The sequence below is a fragment of the Anas acuta genome, chromosome 15 (genome assembly GCF_963932015.1).
Source record: "Anas acuta chromosome 15, bAnaAcu1.1, whole genome shotgun sequence".
In the NCBI taxonomy this organism is placed as follows: domain Eukaryota; kingdom Metazoa; phylum Chordata; class Aves; order Anseriformes; family Anatidae; genus Anas; species Anas acuta.
This window is the reverse complement of record NC_088993.1, coordinates 15353045-15375539: the sequence shown is the minus strand read 5'-3', so window position 1 is coordinate 15375539 and position 22495 is coordinate 15353045. Positions and strand designations below refer to the sequence as shown.

General features: G+C 55.8%; 1 protein-coding gene and 1 long non-coding RNA gene across 12 annotated transcripts in view; one reads left to right on the top strand and one right to left on the bottom strand.

The window, feature by feature from the left end:
• MPRIP (myosin phosphatase Rho interacting protein) overlaps positions 1-22495 on the bottom strand; it is a 72479-nt gene that overhangs the window by 12573 nt on the left and 37411 nt on the right. For 8 of the 11 annotated variants that reach the window (XM_068699173.1, XM_068699171.1, XM_068699169.1 and 5 more), the window contains 13 exons: positions 21115-21256; positions 20544-20660; positions 17894-17950; positions 16990-17058; positions 16705-16794; positions 16459-16568; positions 15503-15541; positions 11855-12440; positions 10986-11102; positions 3987-7853; positions 1364-1511; positions 964-1081; positions 182-341 (listed from right to left, as the gene is read on the bottom strand). In XM_068699173.1, coding sequence (XP_068555274.1) covers positions 182-341; positions 964-1081; positions 1364-1511; positions 3987-7853; positions 10986-11102; positions 11855-12440; positions 15503-15541; positions 16459-16568; positions 16705-16794; positions 16990-17058; positions 17894-17950; positions 20544-20660; positions 21115-21256 — 5620 coding nt within the window. The remainder of the gene's footprint in view (positions 1-181; positions 342-963; positions 1082-1363; positions 1512-3986; positions 7854-10985; positions 11103-11854; positions 12441-15502; positions 15542-16458; positions 16569-16704; positions 16795-16989; positions 17059-17893; positions 17951-20543; positions 20661-21114; positions 21257-22495) is intronic. The other 3 variants (XM_068699179.1, XM_068699178.1, XM_068699168.1) reach the window with 2 other exon arrangements.
• LOC137864742 (uncharacterized) lies at positions 7307-8206 on the top strand. The gene is made up of 2 exons (XR_011101610.1): positions 7307-7445; positions 7593-8206. It is a non-coding gene; the product is annotated as an uncharacterized lncRNA (long non-coding RNA).

Here is a 22495-nt window from a genome sequence, read left to right as displayed (position 1 = left end):
ATAGAATCACTCAGGTTGGAAAAGACCTCTAAGATTTCTCAGTCCAACCCTTAACCTAATACAAAAGTCCACCACTAAACCACGCTACTAAATTCTAAGTCTCCACATTTCTTGAAGACCTATTCCCATGCCACAAAACAATTTCAGCAAAAAAAACTTCAGGTTTTAGACACGACCTCACCTGGTTGTGGGCGTTGAGCTCCTGGTTCTCCCGCTGGCACTGGCGGAGGGCCTGCCTCTCAGCCTCCAGCGCCTGCGCCAGGTGGGCGTTCTCCAAGCACTTCTGCGAATACTGCTCCGAAAGCACCTCCAGCTCCCGCTGCACCGACTGCAGCTCCTCCCTGGCACGGAGACACCAGCCAGTGACCTCCCCAGCTCGTCCTCCCGCGCCTCCCACCCGCCCAGGATAAGCCAGCAGGGACCTAAGCACCAGGGGGGGCAAGGAGCCGTGTGCTCCTTTTTGGAAAAATTTTGAGCCCGGAGCGAGCCAACCCTTCCTTCTCCCAGCATTTTGGTGCTTGGCCACCGAAAGAGGCAGGAGGGCTTTCTCTGGCCGGTTAAATGGCAGGTTTCCTTCCTTAGGTTTCCCAAAATACAGCTGAGATGTGCCAGGCTTGCACTCAGGACCGAAGGACGTGCACACCTAACGGGGATGTTTCAAGCTGCTTGGCTATTTTGTTCAGCTCCTGCATGAGGACAGCCTCGCCACCAAAAGCCAAGTGCTTTCTTTCACCTGGCCTGCTCAGAGGTGGTTCAGCTCTCCTCACCTTACAGCTGCGAGAAAAGCAGCATCGTCTGCACGTCTGGTGACCATAAAGCAGCTGAAATTGGGGAAATTGAGCTGGAATCCCCAAACCAGGAGCCGACGGCTGCAGCTGGGTTGGGACAGGGGGCAGAAGGGGTCTCCCACATGCCTAATCCCCCCCCACGAGACACGGGACAGACGGATGATGATGGTCTTACAGGTATTGCCTCCGGAGGGCCTCGATGTCGGCGTTGACGCTGCTGATCTGGGAGCGCTGCGACTTCTCCAGCTCTCGCTCCAGCTCCTCCCGGTGTGCGTTCTTCATGGCTTCAATGGCTGCAGGGGATGGCACAGGATTAGTACCCAGCACTGCTCTGCCCAAAAGGAGGCTTTTGGAGAGGGTTTTCTTTTTGTTTTTGTTTTGGTTTTTAAAGGAACAAGACCCCCAGTCAGCCCAGTGAGCCACCCCACTGCTTCCCAGCCTGTGACCCTGGGCACAGTGCAGCACAGGGGCTTCTGCAAATCCTGCTGTATAATAAGGTGCAAAAAAATGGCCAATTTCCACGCTGTTTCCTGAACTGCAGGGCTCCTACTGCAGAGATCCTGGGCATCCAGTACCTGAGATGGTGGCAGCCGTCTCCTCCGCCAGCAGGCGGTCCTTCTCCTCCCGCAGCTTCTCCAGCTCCCGCTGGTGCTGCCGCTGCAGGTCCTCGATCTTCTTCTGGTGCGTCTCCTCCATGGCTGCAAAGCCCCTTTCACATGTTGCCTGCAAGAGGGACGAGGGGAAGGGGTTGGCCCGGGAGCTCGGGGGCTGGAATCACAGCGGTGGGGGAGCCCCTCGGGAGCTGCACGCCAGCAGGTGGTGGGCACCCAGCTTCCATCACCAGGGTTTGCTCCCTCCCCAGCCACGCAGGAGCCGGCTGAGGACAGACCCCACGAGGTCAGGGCTCGTCCTGCAGCCGCTCGACCCCTGGCAGCTCCAGGGAGAGGGAAGGATAAGGGTAGGTGTGGGGTCAGATTGAGCGGGGAGTGCAAACGGGTGATAAAACAGCAAAAAGAGACCGGTGTGCCCCTTCTGCTCTCCTCTGCAATCCCTGCTTCCAGGTGCAGCCACCTCTGGGTGGAAAACAGAGGGCTCGTGACAATGGCAGGTCCTTAATTCACAGTTGAGCATGGCTTCAAATGCTGCACGGGAAATGATTTCCTAATTCAATTCCTAGGATTGAATTTAGGCCAGGAAATAGGGAACAGGGCTCTAGGGATTCGGGAATCGACACCGGTGAAATCTCAAGTCCCAGCTGGGTTTTTCTGCCCCTGGCACAGATCCTGCTCGTGCCTTTACAGGGGCCAAAATGCAACCGTGATGGCAGGGTGGGGGCAGAAACCCACGCTGCTGGTCAGGGGCCACCTGAGCTCCCCGGGGCAGGTGTCAGACCCAGGAGGGAAAACGGACCCCTTGGGTTCTTCTCTCATTTCTGAAGACAGCAGCAAGCCCCAGGACAGGCTGCACTGAGCCAGCCCCTCTGCAGGCAGTCACACATCGGGGCTTTTCTCCCTCTTTATGCGACTTTCCTATCTCAATTAAATTCTTGATTCACATTTGCGTTTTCAAAGGGGGGCGAGGACTGTCCCCTAGGGAGCCATGGGGACTCTTAAGGGCGATTTAAGGGGGACAAAGTCACTCCCCCAGTGACACAAGTCCAACACCCACTGACCTGCACTAACACACTCTTCAGTATCACCACTTTGTTGTATAATTCTGCATAACCTCTGTCATTCCCCCTATTTTCAGCCCTGGTGCTTTTTCCTTCCCCTTCAAGTTTTAATCCGGAGGCATTTTGCATTTTTTTTTTTTCTCAGCCTTGTTTTCTGAAACTTGCAGCTCAGTGCCAGAACCTGCCTGGGCTTGGCTTGCAGGATCCTTCCTTATGCCTCTAACACTGGGGGAAAACCGTGGCTACTCCTCGATAGGACTGTGGATTCAGTAGTGAATGTATTGTAAATGCATTGCTATAAATCCAGGACCCCTGAAAGGTACAAACCAGTGCCTAGTGTGGTTCTGAAGAGAAGAATCAACCTGTAAAACAGACTGATTTGTAATTTCCTGGATGGTTTTCAAACCAAGGGACATCTCTATTTTCCTCTCTGTCCCTCTGCTCCCTCCAGAGGTGCATACACAGGCCAGTCGGAGCTGCTCTCTCCCCAAACTGCCCTGCCCAGCCGATGCTTCTTGCTTTGGTTTTGGCACAGCCAGGGAGGGAGGGCAGGGTCTGTGCTTGCTGGTAGTTTGGAGCCTCAATTTTGGCTGGTTTTGCTGACTTCCACAAACGACTGCTCCTGGAAAGCATCGCCAGCATGGCCTTTGCACGACCACTGCTGACCTTTTGGGCACCTCTCCTTACCCCTGCTGCTCAACCTGGCTGCTGCTGGGACTCCTCCACCACCCTAAAGCCAGGTCCTAGCTGGAAATGGTCTTGAACCAAAAGCAGAACACCCAACCCAGGAGGTTTGTTGTTTTTTTCAGAGCTGTACCATCCATCTAAGGCTGGTTTTACAGCCCGCCCTGCCTGCTGGAGCAATCTTAATGAAGGCATTTCATCGCCACTGGGTTTTCTGCACCTAAGGCTGGGGTCCCAGCAACTGTGCACTGTTTGTTACGTGAAAAATGCTGGCGTATGCCACCAGTGATCTCCCTCTCAGCCACATGCAGAGGAGATTGCTGTGCTACAGAATTTGGCATCCGTTTGCAGCTACCTGCCCCGGGAACGTACATTTGGAGAGCGCAGGTCCCCGTTTCATCTCCCATTTTTGAGGGCAGCAGAGACAGACTGGAGATTTGGTCAGACTGGGAAAGACAGAGTTGAGGAATGCTTCTAAAGGGAAGTCACAAACAAAATGTACACCTCGGGTACGAGGAGAAACACTGAAGGAGAGCTTGACAGTATCAAGCTATTTGGAAACTCTCCTTCCATCTACACAACCAGCAGCCCTGCTGCTCAGACTGCCTCTGGTAATTAGCTCTCTCCCCCACAGCAATGCATTTAGAATACCCCAGCACAGAGAAAAACAAGCATGGAATAAATACCATGCTTTACAGAGGTCTTTTAAGCATTTAGGGGCTTGCTGAGGTGTGCTGCCTCTCATGGGGGATGCCCCTAAGTTTGGCAAACCTGGGGACCGAAGGCACCCCCCCGGTATACTCGAGCAGGAGAAAGCATAAAGCGTTAAAACGTGGCAAAACCTTTAGGTTTTCAAAGTCTTTCTGGTATTTCTCCCTCAGCGTGGAAGCGCTGCCCTCCAGGTGCTTGTTCTCCAGCTCGTCCCTCATCACGTTCATCTGGGCCTCCAGCTCCTGGATGCGCTCCCTCAGGCCGTGCATGGAGTCCAGCTCACCGCCGGGACCCTGCCCGGTGCCGCCCGGCTCCCCGGCCACCCAGGGGTCCCCACCGCTCGGTCCTGCCGCGGGGGACACCTCCGGGTGCTGCCGCTGGTACTCGTCGAGGGTCTCCTGCAGGCGCTGCAGGTTCTGGCTGTAGTGCTCCTGCAGCGCCTGCAGCTCCTGGCCGTGGATGACCTGCAGCTCCTTGATCTTGGCCTGGAACTTGTCCTCCAGCAGCTGCATCTGCTCCAGGTGGTACCGCTCCATGTTCTGCTTGTCGCGGACGATGGCATCCAGCTGGCTGAGGCCCTCCGTCCTCTCAGCCTTCAGGGCATCCTCCGTCCTGTTCAGCTGCTCGATCACGTTCCGGATCTCCTCCTCGTAGCGGCCTTGCAACTCACTCAAGCTTTTGCTGTGCTTGCGCTCTTCTTCCTCCAGAAGCCTTCGCTGACCGTCCAGCTGGGAGACCTTGGCTTTGAGGTCGGCGTTCTCCCTCTCCAGCATGGCTATCACCTCGCCGTACTCCCCCTGCTGCTTTCGCAGCAAGTCTTCGTACTCGTCCCGGAGCAGAGAGACCGTCTTCACGCGCTCCTGGCAGAGCGCGTCCATGCTCTGCAAGGACTCCTTGTAGGACTTGAGCTCCCTCTCGTACTCCAGCCGGATTTTGCAAGCGGCGTAACAAACCTGAGCCTGAACAATTGCATCTTGGACTAGCAAAGAGGAATACCGCTCCAGGTCTCCCATGCACGAGTGGTAGGAAAGACTCTGAGATATCTTCAGGAGCTTCTGGCAGTCTCGCATGGCCTCCTCAGGAGGCAGAGACAGTAAGGCAACGGATATTTCCTTAAGCACGTTGGATTTGTCCTTTAGCTGTTGGGCAAGATCTTCCTGGATGGAAACGAGAGCTTCGCTACTGCGGCCTGGCAGGCTGCAGACCTCCCCCACGTTGGCTGAGTCCTGGTAGGGCACCATCTGGAGACGGCTCCCGTCCCAGGAGATCTGCGTTCTTTCTGAAGCATCTTTCTGAATCTCAAGTGCTTCAGAAATCTGGTGCATGACTCTGTCAAAATCAGGAGTCCTGTATGCTTTGATGATTTCCTCCAGCATGCACTTATGCTGCTGGAGGGCTGTTTTGGTATTATGGAGGTCCTCTTCGATTGTTTTCAATCTCCGATGGAAAGAATCCCTCATTTTCTGTGCCACAAACCCAAGTTCTGCCTTGATCAGCGTAGCATCTGCTACAGCACTGAGAAAGCAAGGAGAAAACCCCAAACCTGCCGTTTCTGTTTTGCCCTCTGCTTCTCCTTCCCTGGTGCTCAAGTGCACTCTCAGCTCCTCCACCTGGCTCCAGAACTCCCCTTCCAGCAGCAGCTTGTTAGACAGGACACCGGCCAAGTCAACTGCTGGAGGAGAAACATTTGCCGGCTCTATCAAAGCCTCCTCAGCTGTCCCTTGGATCTCCCTGAGCAGCTGAGATATCTCGGAGCCTGCACTTTGCAAAGACTCCGCTATTTGGTTGATCAGAGAGGCCTCGAAGGCCACTCTCTCCGAAAGCCACCTCAGCTGGCCCGCGTCGAACGTTTCGGCTCGCTGCTCCTTGGGGACATGCTCCTCCTCGCTCCGAAGCCCTCCCTCTGAAGCAGGGCTTTCCGTGATAAGGCCCTCGCCCTGCTGATACTCAGACGGGCCTGGCGCCCCTCTCAAGGCTTGGATTGCGCTCGATAAGGTCGTCTCCAGGCCGGACAGAGTAACGAGGAACAAATCGCCCTCTTTTTCCTCATCTGACTTAGGCAAAGCTCTTAGCTGCTCCCTGCACTGCTCTAAGCAAGTCAGCGCTTGATCGTTTCTCATCTGGAAGCCTCCCAGCTCGCTCACATGATTTTCTATGAGCTTGAACTTCTCCTGCCTCTCGCTCTCCAGCTGCGAGATCAGAGCGCTGACTTGGGACAAGCTGCTCTGAAGCTGCTCCCGCAGCTGGGCCTCCGTGCTGGCCCACTGGTGGTGAAGGGCGATGAGCGTCTCCTGATTATGGCCGTGCTGGCTTTCGAGCTTCATGGTCACGTCTTTGAGCTTTTCCTCTGTGATATACAGCTTGGTTTCCAGAGAGTGGATGATCGAGAGATAGGTCTCGGAGTCGCTGGTCCCTGACGAGGGGTAACCGAGAGCAGGCTCCGAGGACATGCTCTCCTCAGACAGCGACCTGTCCTGGCTGGTGTCTGAAGAGGTGCTGCTGGTCCAGTTCTTCTCTGACCCATCCGGGTGGATGTATTTTTGGCACTGGATGCTGGAGAAGCGGATTCGTTGCCTCTTGGCCCCCATGATTCCTACATCAGGCTTTGCTAAGGCTTTCTGGACCAGCTCTTGGTCCTGGAGCTCTGCAGCTTTGGACGGGGAGCCAAACTCCTCTGCTTGCCTCTGGCTGGTGTCAAGGACCTCCTCCTCCTCCTCCTTCAGTGCGTAACTCAGAGCTGGGAGGACATCCTGAGTTTGCAGAGGCTGCCCCAGCTGAGACGGATGACTTTCATCAGCCTCGAGGCCGGGGCCAACATCTTCTGTCTCCTCAGCACATGGACCTGTGCCTATGCTAGCTAATTTCCTTAAAGCCTCCTCCTTGGCCTTCAGCTTTACTTTCGTCTCCTCTAAATTGCTATCCAGAGCAATCATTTTAACCAAAGCCTCGCTGAGATCTTGATCTTTCTTCTCCACAATCCTCAAGTGCATTTCCTTAACGTGTCTCAGCTCCTCCTCTTTTTCTTTCAGCACCTTCTGCACACCCTGGAACTGATCCGACACCTCCTCAAACGACTGCTCCAGGTTGTGGTAGTTGGTCTCTTCCATCTTCAACTTTGCTTGCAGCTTTGCAACTTCGTTATCTGACTCGGCGACCTGGTTCATGAGCTCGTGGAACCGACATTTGATCTGATCTCTCTCCCTTTCAAGCTCCCCAATGTGCTCGGCGAGCTTCTGGATGCTGGCCTCCTTCATCACCAGCTGCTCCTCCAGCTGGTGGACAAGCTCGCTGCCCTCGAACTTGGCGCTCAGCTTCTCCTTCTGCAGAATCTCCATTTGCTGCTCGTTGTTTTGCAGCTGGTTCTCGTACTCGTTGGCCCTATCCTCCACCTCCTTCAGGCTGTGCAATAAAACCTGCTTCTCCCTCTCACAGCTCTCCAGCAAGGCCTCGTAATTCTTCTGCAGCTTCTCCTCCATGAGGATCCGCGTCTGCTCGCTCGCGTTCAGCTGCCGGCTCAGGTCGGCGATCCTGTCCTGGAGGCGCTGCACCTCCTTCTGATGGTCCCGCTGCAAAGCCTGCTGCATCTCCAGGTCCCGCAGCTCCTGGGTCTTCTCCAGGAGCAGAGCCTCCGCGTTCTTCAGCTTCTGCTCGCTGGCCTTCAGCTGGGAGCTGAGCGCGGCCTCGCCGTGCTGCCACTCCTCCAGCTGCTCCTTGGCTTTCTCCTTCTCGCTCCTCAGGTCGCTCTTGAGCTTGGCCAGGGTCTGCTCCTTGATGGAGAGCTCAGCGGCCGCGTTGCTGAGCCTCGCCTGCAGGCTCTGAATTTCGGCTTCGTGGTGCCGGATCACGTCCTTAGCCTCGGCGTAGCTGCGTTTCAGCGACTGAATCTGCTGATTGATCAGCTCTTGACGCCGGCACTGGGCTTCCAGCTCGCTTTGGAGGTCTTGGTTGACTTTGTGGAGCCTCTGCCAGGCACCTGATGGCGAGGCGGCCACCTCGGTCTTAAAAAAATTGATTAAATACGAGATTAGTAACACTCTTGGCTCTCCCTTCTGAGTGTCACACCTCTGGCCAGGCAGGCCATGGAAAAGCTCCTCACAGCGATTTGGCTGCTACCCACATGCTCCAATTGGGATGATTTGTTCTTGGCACAATTTTATTTTGTTTTAACCAACTTTTCTTTTTTTTTTTTCTCTCTTTTTTTTTTTTTTTTAAAATGAGCGACAACTGCTTTCCAGTAACAGAAAACATGGACCGTAACATCAAAACAGCTGTACAGTAACAGGCTAAAAAGAAAACAACCAAAATCAAACAGAACCAAAAAAAAAAAAACAATGAAAAAAAAAAAAAGAAACACCAGCAGTAAAACAGAGACGGACAGACGAGAGAAAAACTGGAAGGGTGAGAAGGAGGAGGGGACGGGAACAGGCCGGGGAGAAAGGAATTGCTTTTTTTTAGTGTGTTTGTTCATTTTGTCATGAAACAAAAAGTGCACAGTTCAGGTACCACAGTCCTACCGAACAAAAGCAACAACAGAAAGTGAGGTGGCAGCAAATGACATCACATCCCACCGAAACGCAGGGAGACAGGACAGCCGGCGTGGCGATGTCATTTCTGTGACTGCTAGACAGGACTTATTGGCTGCTCATCGCATTAGAGAGATGGTGTTATGCTAAAGTTTAAGGCTAGGAAGGATTCTAATTTCGCTACCTGCAAAAAAAACAAACAAACAAACGAAAAAGGACAAAATAAAAAGCCCGACAAGTGGAGGGGGATGGGGGAACAGGTGTGATGAGAATGTAAAACGAAAGAAACCAACCTTTGTGAGATTCAAACCAAAGCAGTGTAGCATGCAAAGAGAAAACTCACAAAGAGAGTCATGCAAAAGGCGACAGAAATTATGTATCTTTAAAAAAAAAAATAAATACACAGACAGGAAGAGGCAAGAGAAGCACAGCGTTAAGCCTAGGAATTTGGCCTGCCTTGCTGTACTCTGGTTGCTGGTAAGGAAAGCCCACAGATGTGACACTCAGTTAACGTTAAAAGTTAAATTTCATGCTTTACACCAAAAAAAAAAAAAAACCATGCAAGAACACCCGCCCGGGACAGGTTAGTACGTGACCCCCCCCGCCCGCCGTGACCGGAGCTGGGGACGTCTCGGGTCGGTGTGCGTAGGGCAGGAGCCCCCGCCGTGCCCCCCGTTGGGCACCCCATATCCCGAGGAAGCTGAGAGCAAGAGAAGGGTTACAGGAGGGGGGAGAGGGCTGCAGTGCACGGCACATGCATGGGGGCGGTTATCTCGGCGGCTGCCTTACGGGAACAGCGTCTCTCGTGCCGCGGCAGCGCTCGGGTGTCCGCCACGGGGCTGGCCGAGGGCTCGGTGCCCCCCTGGGGGGCTCAGGAGGGCTGGGCTGGGCTCCCACCGACACAGGAACCTCTCCAAAATTAGGCGTGATGGAGGTGGGGGGCGTGACACGTCCAATAAAAATGCTGTGATGTCTGCCTGTGGTTTGGGGCTGCAGAAACCCCTAAATAATAATCGGTTTCCTTCCCTTCACGCTGGTGGGGTTTGGTGGGGTTACTCCTTCCTAAAGGACCTTTCCAAAAAACCCTGCCCAGCTTCTAGGTGAGAGGCTGGGTCGCTCCCTAGCGCAGCAACGATTTGCTCAGCCCTTCTGCAGACTTCCCCTCTCGCCCCACCTCGCATCGAGGCGCCGTGGCCACCTTCAGCCAGGCCGGCCAGAAGGATGCAGCACCTGGTTTTGATCCCCGTCCCCTGATTTCCAAGCCCCAGGCGAAGCAGGGTCGGATGCCTGTGCTCCAGGGATGCGGGAGTTACTCCACGCTGTCGTGGAAACTCGGGCTGCTGCCAGGGCTCGGGGCCAGCGCGAGCTGCTGCCATACGGCAGATTAAATCCAGCCCCAAAACAGGGGCGGCAGCTGCAGACTACGGAGTGGCAAATCCAGCAGACATTGGGATTGTGATAGATGGGGAAACTGCTCGCGTTTCTCCTCCTCCTGCAAGAGGTGCCCCTGCAGGAGCTCATCCCTGCTCCTCGCACAAATCTGGCCTCTTGGTGGTCTCATTTAACAGCCTTACGGATGCTGAATCTGCTATTCAAAAGAGGATGGCACTGCCTCTCTGATTTATTTGCTAGCTCGATGCCATTTTCTTCTCCTTCTGGTCCCCAAGGAGGTTTTTCCAGCATTGCCAAGTGAAAATGGCACTCCTCCCAGCAAGCACTGTAGCTTGGAGGGGCTTAAAAATACTACACTAATAAGGAACTCCTCCAAGGAGATCACCAGTAAGGAAGGCAAGACGCGCTCTTGCCTGGGCTGGCTCCTCTGCCTTTACAATTTCTCCAGGGGAAATTCCTCCCCTGAGAAACAAGGACGTAAGGCTTGCTGCCGCGGGAGCACAGCACAAGGATCTACGTGGATCCAGAGCCACTTGGGCCAAATAGACGTGAGCAGATCAAAACGCCAGCCCTGCCGAGCCAGAAGCTGCCTTCACGCCTCCTCCGGAGCACGGATGCTCTCACAGGAGGGGCTGGCGAACAGCCCGCTGTTTGGAGGTGGGGAGGAAAGGCTTCCTGAGAGATTCTTCCATCTCTTTGGCCAAAATTTCCAAACCAGTTCCAGGCCTTGCTGTGGAAAGGCACCTTGCAAGAGAAGAAAGCACCGAAGCTCTCCAAGATAGCAGCCGGGCTGTCCCAGAGTGAATCATGCCCTGAGTCCTGAAGGATCTGATGGACTTCAAGAAATGTGGAGAGCCTCACGTCCACCCCCTGCCCGAGGGGAACACCTGGCACTCGGAAGGGGATTGCACAGGCAATCACAAAGAGGATGGATCAGAGATGGGCTTTGCTGAGGTCCTATCTACCACGGCTGCGTTCGTTTTCTCCTGGGGAAACCAGTAGGCAGCATTACCTTCTGCCTACTCCATCCCAGACCAGAGCTTTTGGTACGCAGGAGATCCTTTCCAGGTGACAACTAGCAACTTTTCCAAGAGGGTCAGACCTCTCGGAGCCCCTCCATCTCTGCGTTAACCAGGGTGCACCCACAACAGCCCGGCCTGAAGCCCGACAGGGTCCCCTTTGAAGAAGACGGCTTTCCCTCTCCCCCCAGCCTACCTGCAACACGTAGCCCTCCCGGGCACTCTGCTCCCGGCCCAGCGCCACTTTCAGCTGGTCCTGCAGGTGCCGGTTCTGCTCCAGGAGCTCCAGGGCCTCCTTCTGCTTCTGCTCCAGCTGCAGGGACACAAACAGAGACAGCGTCCAGCGAGTGGGCAGGGGGTCGGCCATCAGGAGAAAGCAGCTCGGAGGGGATGCCCAGCGGCACGAGCGGGGCGTCCGATGGCACCGCTGCCTCACTCTGCTCTGGGATCTGGATTTCATTTTACCAGGCGAAGTTCCACCCCCCAAAGAACTCTGTTGGACTTTAGTTTAATCCATAAAGCTCACAGCAGAAAAGGACAAAGGGCACCAGCCTGTGCCAGGCGTGACCCAGGCAAATCCCACTTGGGTTCAGGTTGGCAATACTCATGGCTGCTCCACGCCTGCACCCCTTTCATTCCTACTAAAACACCTCAATCCTGACTAACAACAACCTCTGTTATCCCAGGTGTGGCCCTCTCCCAAGTGAGCTGAGTCTCCTTTCTTTTCCTAAACTCCTGAGATCGTTTGATACAGGCTCCACAAGAAGCCAACCTCTGTGACGTGTGCTGCAATGCAACCCTGCTTGTAATTTTGCAGACGTAATTGCAGACACAGATCCCTACAGGTGCAGAGGCTGGCAGAATTACGAGCTTCATTTCAGGGTCTGGTTAACACGCATCTACTGTGCTCATCTCCTCAGGGGGAGGCAGGCTGACAAACCTAATCCTGGGACCAAGAACGGACGTGGACCTGCACCCCAAGCATCCCCACTCACTGCTACCACGGAGCAGGAGTAAATTCAGCTTTTTACGCCTTGCTCAGGCCTCCTACAGCTACCTCTTTACCTCCTTCTCCAGCAGCGTGGTCAAGTGCTGCTTCGCCAGCCCCTCATCCCGGTCCTCAGCGTGGGCGAGGTGCAGGGGTGCGATGGGGATCTGCTTCTCCTCCCGCAGCGGGGTGGTCTCCACCTGGTGCCACCGCTGCTCGATCTCCACGTGGACGTTCTGCGGTTTGATGTCCGCCGGGACGGGCAGGATCCTGTCCACCTCCATCCTCAGAGCTTCCTCCGGCCCTGCCCCGTCCACGGAGTCGATCATCTCGAAGCGCTTGCGCCTCTCCTCGCGCCGCCGGGCTCGCTCCCGCTCCAGCTCTCCGGGGTCGGCGTCGGCGGTGCCGGCGTCCCTGGGGAAGGCGGCGGTGGCGCTCTTGGAGGGGTCTGCGGCGTTGGCACGCTCCTGGGCAAGGGCTTGCTGGATGGGGCGAAATTCAGCCCAGTCGAAGGTCTTGGATCGTCCTTCTCGCCGGCGCTCCCGGGCGCGGCTCCGCTTCTGCTCCGGGTCCAGCTCTGCTTGCTCGGCGTCCGGCTTCTCGCTGGGTTTTGGGCTGGTCTCAAAGGAAGAGCTCGTTTTGCTTTTCTCTTCTGGCAGGGAGCTGCGAGGACAGAGAGAGGAGGAAAGAAAAGCGTCAGCGTGCGCTCCAGGTGGTGAGGTGCTCCCACGCATGCCTTGAAGAGCCGGGTGGAAAGGGGCTGCTGAAGCCCAAGCCAATGCCACGTGGGTGCCCCCCTGCCCCTCCGTCTCCCACCGCCTCTCGGGCACGGGAGCCACCGCTGCCCTTCCCCAGGTCACGCTGGTGCGCAAAGCCTTGGTGCAAGCGGCCCCGGGAGAGCTCGATCCCGACCGTGCTCCTCCTCAGCAGCTGCCCCGGGGCTGGCAGCAGCCCCAAACCATCCTCGTGGGCAGTAAAAAGGCTTTGAGGACTCCTCCAGTGCCTGCCCGTGCACACACAACAGTCGACGCGGCCACATGATGTGCACACAGGGAGGGTGCCACCGGTCCCACCAAAAGCCAGCCCGGCTTCAGCACCGCGGGGCGGAGAAGCACGGAGCATCTGGTAACGGGGGGACGGGCATTAACGGGGAGAAAACTTCTCCGTGCCACTATCTGCGCTGAAGGCACGGCTCTCCCCATGAAAAGCAGCCTGTTGGGTGGCTCGGGGCTGCATGGCACGGATGCTGTTGTTGGTGCAGCAAGGAGAGCAAGAGTTATTGGACACGCCGCGGAAATCGCTGCAAACGCCAGTTTCTCAAGCAAGGGATGATTTTTAGTGCCGAGTTAGGGGGTGGTGGGTTGAGAGGGGAGACATACTCGTCAAGCAGGGAGAGTTATCAGGGGGAGGCAGCGCCGTTTCCAACCTACGGGTAATCCATAATGCAATACCAGCTCATTAAACGTAGACATGCCAGCCTTGGAACATGCAGATCGAAACCAAAAAGAAAATAAAATGGAAATAGCCGTGGTTAAGTTTGCAGAGGAATCCTGTCCTGCAGGAATGGCAGGCGCTCGCTGACCCCTCTTTGCCACCAGAAGCCCCCCCCGAGATGCCTCCTTGGGGCACAGCCCTACTGCTCAGGCTGCCCCTCGGCTCTCCACGTCCAGCACAACCACAGCATCCCCGGGGCTCCAGCACAGCCTGGAAAAGCTTTCTCGAAGGGCACGGTGAGAAAGAGCCAGAAAGCAGCTGTCTGGGCCCTTTGCTGCAGGCAAATCAATGCTACCACTGCTCCAGCCCACGAGCCCACATGCGCCTGGACTGCTGGCAGCAGGAGCAGTGGCAGCAGCAGGAGCAGCAGCAGGAGCAGCAGCAGCAGCAGCAGCAGGGCTCCCCCAGCGCTGGAACAAGCCCCGCTCCCCCTTCGTATGCCCAGACAAAGACTGGGGCAGAAGGGCTGACTCTGCATGGGGCCAGGTATCTTCCGATGCACTTTCACCCACCACCAAACCACGGGCTCGGTAGAGCTGGGTTTCAAGAAATGCTGGCAGTTCCCGGCTAAAAACCAGCTTGGAGACGATTCCTTCTTCAGCTCTGTCACTCGTAGCTAATAAAATAAAGCCAAAAGGCACCACAGCGAAACCTCCTTGCTCCTCAAGCATTTAGAAGACACTGCCTGGCTCCAGAGCAGACGTACAGCCAGGCACTGTCTGGAGTCAGTGCTCACAGCTGCGCTTTAAATAAATAAACCAGCGAGGAGATGGCGTCTTAAAACAAAGAGTGCCAGGAAGAAAGGGAGCCCTGGGGCTCCTCGGGCATCGGTGGGGGGCAGAAATAAAATTGCTCTAAACACCACGGAGAAGAACCTCAGCATTTCTGGAGGTGCCATCTCTCCTAAGCCCACTCCTCCTCCTCAGCTCCCAAAGGGCACAAGGATGTGAGCCAGGGTGCAGCTGGATGGCTGCGGGGAGCCGCGCTATGAGACCCACTGGGCTGCCCCCAAATTTTGCAGTTCATCTCCCACGAGTGCCCCGTGGCTTTTCATTCCACTCACACATTTCCCACCTCCTCCACTGCAGAGAAATCAATTCCCATCATCGCGTGGCGAGGAGGAGGGGACTCTGCCTCGCGACGGTATTTATGGGTCAGAAAAATGTTTTTTATAGGGGTGGACGGGGAGCGCACGGGGGCTGCAGGGAACAGGGGCTGGGGGCTCAGCAAAGAGCCAGCGCTGGAGCAGCCACCGTCCTCCTCCTCGTGCGTGCCTCACACCCTCATGGTTATCGTTTGCGCCGTGTAATTAGCGCCTCCGCAGATTGCAGGGTACGGCGGAGGGCAGGGAGCAGGGCAGCACCTGCCCCCCGGGGTGCTGACACACGCTGCAATATAAACAGTAATTAGGACTGGAGTAACGAGAGAAAGCGTGAGCTGGGCTCGGTGGAGACGTGGCAGGGGGGTGAGGAGAGGCGGAGGAGGGCTGCGGGGAGCCAGCAGCACCGTCCCCAGGCTGCTGGCAAGGTGAGGGGGCTCACGACGTGCCCAAAAATGCCCCGACGGGCTGGGTTACCGTAGCGAAGGGCTTGCCAAAAACCCTCGGTGAACGCAGACCTCCAGCTCCCAACTTCTCAGCGAGGTGACCGGACCTCCCCCCCACGTGCACCCCACCCGAAATCAGCCCGGTGAGAAAGGAGCAGGGTGCACCACTGATTCCCTCGTTCCCCAGCTCGGGCTTCAGCATCGCCGGCTGTTTGGGCGGCGTAACAAGTTACTGCACAACCGGCCCCTGGAGCGCCTCACTGGGGGAAGCCAAGTCAAACCACGCCGCGTGGGCTCGGGGGAGAAGCAGTGACAGTGAGCACAGGACTACTGCCATGCAGTAACCTGCTAGGCTATCAAGATTTATGGCTCTTTAAAGGCTGGGAGGTCCCCTCAAATTTCCCGGGTCTTCATCTTCACATCTAGTCACATCGGAAGATACCAGTGTGGGGGAACCAAGTGTCAAGACCAGGCTGCTTCTTCCCTTCTTTCTGGCTTTTGTTTGAAAGAAAAGAAAGAAGAAAAAAAAAATAAAGGGGGGGAAAAAGAAAAAAAAGAAAAGAAAGAAAAATAAATGAAAACTGCGGAACTTCCCATCCGAGGTGCAGAAAAGGAGGAGCATGCAGTGAATCACAAGATATACAAACCACAAAACGTTAATACAGGAGAGAACACAGTTTTCCAACCTGGGCTTCAGCACGGATAGTTTCAAAGAGAAGTTTTTCCTGGGATTGCATGGAAATCAAACACACAGAGGAGTGAGGAGAGAGGCGGCGACCCCGTGAGGCCCAGCAGCGGCCGGGTGCCAAGCGGGACGGGACGGGAGACGCCGGAGCAATCCCCGGCCAAGAGTGCTGGGTGAGAGGAGCCACTCCACCGGGGGCAAACCTGGCCAAAACCTGCTCGCCGCAGCTACGGGAAGGACAGGAGACGGAGTTAATGGTGTGGCCGTGTCCGGGAAGCCTGTAAGAGGTGGCCCGTGGGAGCGTGGCTGGCACGGTTAAGCTGTGAGGAGGTCAAACGCCCTTTTTGCCTGAAGCCACAAGCGCTCACAGAGGGTTCTCTGCGAACCCAGGGGCCCCTTCCTCTGGCACTGGCGGCAGGAGGAGACGCGAATATCGCTAAGGCGCAAAGGGAAGGAGCCACAGCTGCTATCTGGGAGATCAAAAAAGGGGGGAGGCGATTCCCTGGCTGGAGTTTAAAACACATCGGAGCCAAACAGCTTCTCGGCGAGCCCTGGGCTCGCGCTGCCGTGACCCGCGGCGGGGACGGGCAGCTGGTGCTGAGCAGTAGCCAGAGGAAAGGGGGAACCCAGCGCGACTGCTTCCAAGTGCTTTCACAATACCTGGTGGGAATCCAGAGGAGCCTTGAGATAGGCACAGTATTTCATGTTCCTACGCACAAATTAAAGCCACGTTTTCAACCCTCTTTGAAATGTGCACGCGGGAAAGAGTAACTCAGCGTTATCAGCGTCCCCACAAAGAGCATCCAAACCAAGCCCAGAGAGAGGGACGAGAGAAAGAGCCGGAGCTTCCAGGGACAGACAGGCTCAGCACGAAGAAAGGACGAGGACAAGGAAAGAGGAGTTACTCCTGCACACAGAACCAGACCACCGCAGGGGCCGGGAACCTCCCCCATTTACCTTGTTACGTCGGGGGCAGTGGTGGGGCGAACGTGCTTCATGATGGTCTGAATCCAGTTGCGGCGGATGCCAGACGTCATGGCAGAGAGGGTGAATTCCCCTTCCTTGGTCTGCGGAGAGCAGAGCAAGGCTCAGAGCTGCTGAACGTGCACCAGCACCTGCCCGTGCTCCCCGCGGCCACCCAGCACCCAGTCCCGGGGCTCTGCTCAGCCACCGGCCTCTTCCTCCTCCCCACGTTGGCCTTACGTGGATCTGGAAGCCGTAGTTTCGCTGGACCGGGTACTCGGTGACATCGTAGCACGTGGATAAATCGATTTCTCCATCCAGGTCAGCTGCCTGCAGAGGGAGGGGAGAGGTAAAACACAAAGCCAGAGCGCTCTGCAAAGCGAAAGCGCTGTGGATACGTGCAGGGGGTGCAGGGTTTGGGGAGATGCCCAACGCCCTCAGCCCTGCAGGGAGGCACACAGCAGGTTCGCGGGGAGAACCAAGCCCCAGGAGCAACGGGTTTCACGCCGTGGGGGTGCCACCTACCTCCTCCGCCACCGAATCCCGGTAGTATCTCAGGCTCTGGTCGGTCAGCACAAACCAGTGCTTCTTCCACTAGGAAACAACCAGCACAGGGTGGTTACCAGCAGCTTCTCCCCTCCCGGCTCCCCCAAAAAGCCCTCCAGAGGAGCAGGCAGCAGCACTTGAGCTGGTTCAAGCCACCAGGATTCCCGGCTGTCACACCAGCCGAGTGCCAGACCCCAACAGCACCAACCCCACGCCTGATGGTGAAACACCATGAGAGCCCCAGGAACTGTTGGAGCTCTCCGTTAGCTCTGCTGGCAGAAGGATGCTTTTAGTGGCTGCGCTTAAAGCCTTGGAGGGATTAAAAACAAAAAAGAAAGGCGATAAAATGTTTGTGTTTTATCCGCAGTACCTAGAAACTGAATTGCAGCCTGTTCCTGGCACGTGCTCTATATGAAAGCACCTTCTGCATGCTCCCTGCACAGCATACGTTTATCCAAAGGAGCTCAGCTAGCAAAGCACTCGCTCCAGTGCTTTTCGTTCAGCCCTGGGTGCCCACAGTCGTGCCCTCGCCCTCTGGGCGCAATGCACCAGAGGGTACCTGCAGCTCAGCCCAGCCCCAGCTCAGCTCAGCCCAGCCCCGGCTCCATAGGAACCCACGGTTTTAACATCCAGATGTGGGGCTTGGAAACTCCCAGGACAGAGCGCCAGCTATTCCTGGCACACTGCTTCTGCCTCCAGATTTGTCTGCCCAACCTTCTGGCTTCTCCCACTCCATCCCCACCGTCCCTATTTTATTGCCACCCATCCCCAGGGACCGACCGCAGCCGCGTGTGGAGAGCTCGCCCGGCCACGAGGCTCTGCCGGAGGTGGGAGCTGCCAAAAAGCGGGGTAAAAGCAGTGGGGAGAGCCTCCCCGGACTCACCTGCCCGTCCTCGTACTGCTTCGTCAGCCAGCCCTTCTTGAAGTTCAGCAGGTCGGGCTGCAAGCAAGGAGAGAGGCGGTCAGAGCCGCGGGCTGGGCCGCCAGCGGCTGCATCCAGCCAGGGAGCAAGGAATGGCAGCAGCTTGATAAAACACAGCCTGCACCCAGAGAGACCAGCCCCAGGGAAATTGGATCACTGCGCTGTGTGGAGGCTCAACGTCTGCTCCGAGGAGGCGCAGGGATCTGCTGCCTGGTTTAGTCGGGCTGGGCCCTTCCTAGCACTTGTGATTTCGTACTGCTGAACCAGGATTCAAAGGAAGAAGCAAGGGATTAGCAGGACTGCAAGCATTTTTGTCCCTCTCTTACCTCCTAGGAGGAGAAAACCACACGTTATTCCACGCATGGATTCAACGCCAGGCTGAGTGCCCAGATGCAGGGCCTGGAAATTGAGGGAATCCCAGCTCTGCACCACCCAAACGACACCTGCTATTTCCTGCAAAGCGGGTGCACCGCGATGCTGGAGCGACGAGCAAAGCAAGGCAGCAGTGTGGGCTGACTCCTGCCAGCCTTTGCTTCCTCCCCAGCCCTGCCAGCGCACCGGGAAGGATGTGGGGGAAATGCTTTTGCTCCCTCGAGGCTGAGCTTCTCCGGCTGCTCCACGTGCTGCGGGCAGCGGGGGAGGAAAGGAGAGCAGTGGGTGAAATGCAGCTGCAGCATCCAACACAGGCTGCAGCAACAGGAGCAGGGAAAAGCAGGGATTGGGAGCCAGTTCAGCCAAATCTGTGCTATGGGGGAGCTCATCCTGCATTTGTGTGCTCCCACGGTGGTGGGAATCCAGCACAAAGCCACAGGGGAGGGTAAATGCTGCCTCACCCTTGCCAAATCCCTAGAGAATTGGAGGAGCGAGCGGAGAGCCGCCAGCCTGAGCAGCCTGGCCACGATGTGGCTGCATGCAAGAAGCCCACCGAGCCCCACCAGTGCCTGCTGAAGGGGCAGAGAAACCAGAAAGAAAACTGCATTTTCAGTGACTGCATCCATCTCTGAAGCAGGCGAGGATTGCTGGGCATCCTCATTTCAGCCCTGATTTACCCTCAGAGAGCAGTAAGCCATCTGCCTGCTTCTCCTGTGCCAAAGTGCAGGTGGGATCGTGCTCCCGGGGCCTGGGTCAGGCACAAGCCCTCCCTGGTACAACAGGGGAGCTTCACAGGCTGCCCTAAACACAAAGGGCTCAACAGCCTTTAAAGGAGAGGCTGCAAGCAAAGCATCTACATTTCAGATCAAAAATCATCCACATTTCAGAGCAAAAACCACTGGCTCCCAACCGCGCACTTTGCAGGGAAGGAAAACAGGAGAACAAGTGCTACGGCTGCTCACGGGCTTGTTATTTATCAACTGGGAAGAAGCAAGAATCGTCTGCAAAAGAGACAAATCCCTCTTTAGCACCACTCTACTACACCTCTCTGTTTCCTTAAAATTGAAGCCAAGGTGTAAACGCAGCCAGAAAGAGCCGCAAAGATGCTGCTAAGCCGGCAGCACTGCAGCCCCGGGGCGGGCAGGTTTCTCCCAGCACAATCCTCTCCCTGCCTTCCCCCGAGCACGAGCTCGGCCCAACGCAGAGCTGCTGAAAGCTTGGGGCCAGCTGCTGCCGAGGGGAGCAGACACCAGAAAACAGAAAGAGATGGAGCACTGATCGGAGAGGCAGCCACGGGCGCGAACCGCAGCCCACAGCGCCTAACAAAGGATGAACTCTCCCTCGGTTTTTATCCTGCTGGAGAACTGATCTGGGCTGATACTGCGAACCTGAGGGGCAGGGGAGTCTTGCAGTCGTGGCTGCAAGCCAGCAGGCACGCAGGTTTTTTCCCATGTTGCTAATTTTACAGCAGGATAAGGGCGTGCTGAATGCTTCCCACTGACAGCACGGTTTTCTTGCCTTCCTTAGATGATGGGCACTGTCACTTGATCCTCACTTCTCGCACCTTTTTATTACAAAGAATTCAAAAATCGTTCTTTTGGCTGCACGAGTCTACATGAAAAGCTAGCACAGAAATGCTAAGCCTCTGCATTTTTCTGAGAAGTCCTTGAATAGAAGCTGTCCGTCTATGAAAAATGCAGCTCATGTTTACAATGGCTGCGTAATCTCTGCGAGAGATTAGCAAGTGTATTTATTTTGTTCCTACGGCAGGGTGGAGAGCGAGAAGAGGGCATTTCATGCTTGTTTTGCACTGTTTGCCTCCAGGTCTGGTGAGCATTTGAAACATGCAAATGGAAAAAAACTGCTGCGGGCAGCTTCAGCCCTTCCTCGGAGACCTCGCTCCGCTGGCACCGACTTGCACAAACATCTCAGAAGTGTTGCTGGAAACTGGGCCACCATCAGCCCTCCTTAACAAGCCAAATGTGAATGTGGCTTCCTATCCATTACCTGAAAAGGTTTTGATTTCTGCCACAGTAGGAGAAAAGAGGCTAAAAGCGCAGCTCTTCTCCGGCTGAGCCCCTGGGATTCCCAGGAGCAGCCACACCTGATTGAGGTCGCTGAAACTCAGCTGGCTGCTCCAACAACCACACCGCACGTCCTACAAGCTGGTTAGAGAGAAAGGAACAGAGGACGAGGACCAGGTTTTACACGGCGGAGGAGCTCAGCCCCGGTGGCTCACCGTCATGGAGGACTCCGTGGACCTCCTGTCCAGCGACTTCGCCCGGCGGTGCGGGGACAGCGGGGACGCAGAGACGTCCAGGATGGAGCCCACAGCCGCCCCTTCACACGTGAAATCCTGTGAGAAGAAAATGGGAGCCCAGATCAGCTCAGAACTAGGGCAGTGGCATAAAAATCTACATAACTAAGGGGCATCTCCGGCTCCGAACCAGTGTCATTTCCCTGGCACTACATTTTTTCAGGCCTCTCAGGCGTTAAGCTGTCCCCAGTATATCTAAGCACAAGTTGGACTCTAGATTGCCTGATTCTTTTGTTATTTCACACCATACGGTGGCGTCCTGCCGTGCCAGATCTGACGTGTCCCTCTTTCTATTTTGGAGGAAGGAGAAAAGACAACCTGATTTTCTGCTCTGATCTGCAGCCGGGCCAGGGGCACAGAGCAGCGAGCAGCAAACCCGCAAGGACTGCAGCAATCTGCCTCGTGCACGAGCCCACCGTGCTCCAGCTGGGGGCAAAAACCCTACAGCCAGACCCCACACACCATGGGCTGTGGGGTGCCACCACGAGCTCACCCGTTTCCGTGGGAAAACCCTCTTCTCGCTCCTGCCCTGCCGCGTCTCGCTGGAAAGGGCAGCCCCCGCCGACACGTTCGTCTCCATGTGCTCTGCGTTCTCGATATCCAGCGCCTCGAATTTTTCAATGACCTGGGATCGCCTGGAAGACAGAGAGGAAAGGGAAAAACCAGAGCCGGTTTGAGCACAAAGAGCAGCGACTGCGTGGAGCTGCACAATCCCGCTACGGCACGGCTGCCCGGGGCAGCGAGGTCGCTGCAGAATTGCTTGCTCGTGCACACCGGGCTTTTAAACCCAGTTTCTCTCCTAGTTAGGGGTGCACAAACACAAGGCGAGCACCCCGACCTGGCATGCATCGATTTACCTGCGGCCAGGGCTGGGAGAAGCCTCGCACTACTCCGCTCCATAAGCGGCACCTTCTTAAATATCTAGAAAACCTTGGCAACACCAGCAATAACCTTTTACGTTTCGATTTTACAGACATTTAAGAAGCAGGGATTATCGAACAGCTTGGATTTAAGCTCTGCCTTTACTCCCTAACGCTGCAGCTCCAAACAGCCCCCACGCCACGGAGCAGAAAGTCAGACCCAGCTGGGGCGCAGAGGCACCGGGCGGCTACGTGCCACCCTGCACCTTCTCAGCAAGAGAAATCCTACAAAACCTCAGCCCCACGCGGGTAATTTCAAGGATTGCACCCAATTTGGAGCATATGTAGGTTTTCCAGCCACCCATCACGCTGTGGCACCCCGGTGACCCAGGACGGAGGAGAACCACGATAGATCGTGGATGGATCCAGAGCCCAGAGGGATGCTCTCAGGGGTGAGCACACAACAGGCCTCTGCAGGTGGAATTAAATGCGCTGTTTCAGCATGAAAAGCTGTTCGCTGACCCACAGGAGAGGAAAAACAGGAATTTTCAAAGGACCTGCTGGTCGCAAATTTGCATGCCCAGGGGTTTGGGCAAGTATCAACCTCTGGTGTTTGAATCACAGCCTGGGAAAGTGAAGCAATAACCCACCACCAACACTCGCACCAGCTGAGCTCCGAGCTGGGAGGTTGAAATCCCAATTTTGAACCTCCCCAGAAATCTCAAACCAGCTGGGTTCCTGACCCAAAATCTGGACCCACGCGTGCCTCATCTAAAATCAGGGCGGGCTGCTCTGCGCAAACCTCTAACGTGCATGAAAACCACAAGGGGAACCACATGAGGGGAAACAGGTTATCCAAAAACATTTTCTTTTTAACACTTTCCACAAAAAAAAAAAAAAAAAAAAAGGAACAGCAGGTTAGAACTAAAAAAATACATGAGATGTTCAGTTTTAAACTAACATTTACACCAAATTCCATAAAATGAGACAAACAGTCCGAGCACATCACAGCCC